Below are 2,645 nucleotides of genomic sequence, written 5' to 3' on the forward strand. Positions count from 1 at the left end.
GGTGGAGGGTATAGTCAGGGGAGAGATATTAGAAAGATGTAGAGAGAGTGAGGAAAAGACTGGAGAGAGGGAGAGACATAGAGGGACGGTGTGTATGTGAGACAGATCACTTCCCATTGCGGTGAGGGACGTGTGGACCCTTTGAAGGGAGGGAAATGGTTGTGTTTTGTAACAGTGCTGTCCATTTCCTGTCAGCTGACGTGATTTTATTTTTTGTGTTCTGTTTTTCCTGGCAGCACCCCCGGCTCCACCTCTGACGATCTGAGTGTGTCTGGATTGCGAGTGGACAGTGGCCTGGCCTCTCAGGGCAATGTGTATGAGGGGCAGGAGCAGCTGGGCCTAAAACAGGGCCTCAACACCAGCCAGCTGTGCCCCCTCATCAAAGCGGGTTGGTTAGACAAGAACCCCCCGCAAGGGTAAGCACTGAGCTCGGGGTGGGGCGCAAGGGGGAGGCCGCACGTGGATCATCGACTGAGGATAGAAGGGGCAGGTCATTCGAGGGCAGCGTAGAAATGTCAATCTCTGTCCTGAAATCAGAGGCTTTTAAAATTCATTCATTTACGGGTTGAGGGCGTCACTGGCTAAGCCAGCATTTATTGCCCACCCCTAATTACCCAGAGGGCAGTTGAGAGTCACCCACATTGCTGTGGGATTGGAGCCATATGTAGGCCAGACTGGGTAAAATTCCCTCCCTACAGGGGATTTATGACCCAGATGGGGCTTTTTCAGACAATTGACAATGGATCCATGGCCATCGCTTGATTCCAGACTTTTAAAAAGTTGATTGAAATTCCACCATATTCCGTGCTGGGATTCGAACCCAGGTCCCCAGAACATTACCTGGGCCTCCAGATTAACAGTCCAGTGATAATACCGCTTGGCCGTTACTTCCGTGATTCTCTGGAGCAAGGTGCTCCTGATTCCCGCTTCCTGCTGTGAGGAAACCTTCCCTAATGTGGCCTGGCTTAGACTTGAAAGTCTTACCCCCTTGTTCTCAGCAACCCCACACTCCCCATCCCCAAAAAAGGGACGTGGGTTTCCTCTTTCATGTTCTGTGCTTGAGGTGATGGATGAGTGATACTATCACTGGATCGATAATGCAGAGAGTCATTCTGGGACCCAGATTCCAACCCCACCGTGGCCAGACGGTGGAATGTGAATTCGATAAAAAGAAACCTGTGATTGGGAATCTAATTATGGCCATGGAACTATTGTCAGAAAGACCCATCCTTAGAGTGGACAGTGATGTCCTTTAGGGATGGAAATCTGCTGCCCTTACCTGGTCTGGCCTACATGTGACTCCAGACCCACCACAGATTGATTCTTAAACGAAAACAGAAATTGCTGGAGAAACCCAGCAGGTCTGGCGCCGTCTGTGGAGAGAGAAAGCAGAGTTAATGTTTTGAAGACTCTTCTTCAGACCCGATGAAGGGTCACTCCACCTGAAACGTGGACTCCGCTTTCTCTCTCCACACATACTGCCAGACCTGCTGAGTTTCTCCAAGAATCCCTGTTTCAGATTTCCAGCACCAGCGGTTCATTGTTTATTGTTATTCTGAACTGTCTCCTGGGTAATCAGTGATGTCACATCCTGTGACTGAATAGCAAAGTCTTGCCTGTGGAAACCATCGCTGATGGTGGAGCTGTCCTGGACAGCGCTATCCATCCTAAACAGAGGGCCAGGAAATTCCTGGTGAAACGACTCGTTACCCCTCCCTCAGAGGGGTGGGAACACATTGGAAATCTATCCCCAGAGTCATCACAGAAGTTAAAGACTTTATAAAAGGAGACAGATTTACCCGGTGTGCCTGTCTTTGCGACTCATGTTAACAGAAGGAATGGACCTGATTTCTGCACTGACCAGGGACGGCTATTTATTTATAAAACAGTATGATTAGCTGCAGGTGGGCAATGAGAAACCCTCAGTCTCACAACCCCACTGTTTAAAAATCTAACCTCTTATCATCTTCCCCTCCACACACAGACGGGAAGGAATATCGGGGGCCGTGGGTAGACTGTGACGTGATGACACTTTCCATAGAATCCCTGCTGTGTGGGGGCAGGCCATTTGGCCCATTGAGGTGATACTGACCCTGCCCCCACCCCCCACAATCCCTATAACCCTGCATTTCCCACAGCCAATCCACCCTGACCTGCACACCTTTGGACTGTAGGAGGAAACCCATACAGACACTGGGAGAATGTGCAAACTCCACCCAGACCCTGAGGATGGTATTGAACCTGTGTTCCTGGTGCTGTGAGGCAGCAGTGCTAACCACTGAGCTACTGTGCCACTCAGCTGGTTGACGTGGATGATGCTTCTGTATTGTCCTCCTCCTGATATCTTCACTTGTTTGCAGGAGGCACAGGGTGACTGCTTCCCATTTTGTCTTTTAGTTTAGTCACAGTTTACAGTGCCTGGAAATGAATGGCTATCTTCAGGCTTGAGCTGCTTCTTACTGCAGAGCAAAAACAGCTTCTCCAAAGGTACCTGGTTTCTGCCAAAACATTCACACCCTCAAGCTCTTTGGCTATTTGGGAGCCAATCATTTGTTGTTGGTCGGCAGAAGGCCTTTGTCATCAATAATTGATCACTCGTCCACAGACCAATCAGTTGTTGACAGCCAAGCTTCAGAGTTAGGGGC

The 2,645-nt window shown here is 49.7% G+C and overlaps 1 protein-coding gene across 1 annotated transcript in view; it reads left to right on the top strand.

Annotated features, from left to right (window-relative positions):
• LOC122548321 (arf-GAP with Rho-GAP domain, ANK repeat and PH domain-containing protein 1-like) overlaps window positions 1-2,645 on the top strand; it is a 121,892-nt gene that overhangs the window by 60,057 nt on the left and 59,190 nt on the right. The window contains exon 6 of the mRNA XM_043686853.1: window positions 237-416. Within this exon, the coding sequence (XP_043542788.1) occupies window positions 237-416 (180 nt within the window). The remainder of the gene's footprint in view (window positions 1-236; window positions 417-2,645) is intronic.

The sequence above is a fragment of the Chiloscyllium plagiosum genome, unplaced genomic scaffold, assembly GCF_004010195.1.
Source record: "Chiloscyllium plagiosum isolate BGI_BamShark_2017 unplaced genomic scaffold, ASM401019v2 scaf_57, whole genome shotgun sequence".
Taxonomy (NCBI): domain Eukaryota; kingdom Metazoa; phylum Chordata; class Chondrichthyes; order Orectolobiformes; family Hemiscylliidae; genus Chiloscyllium; species Chiloscyllium plagiosum.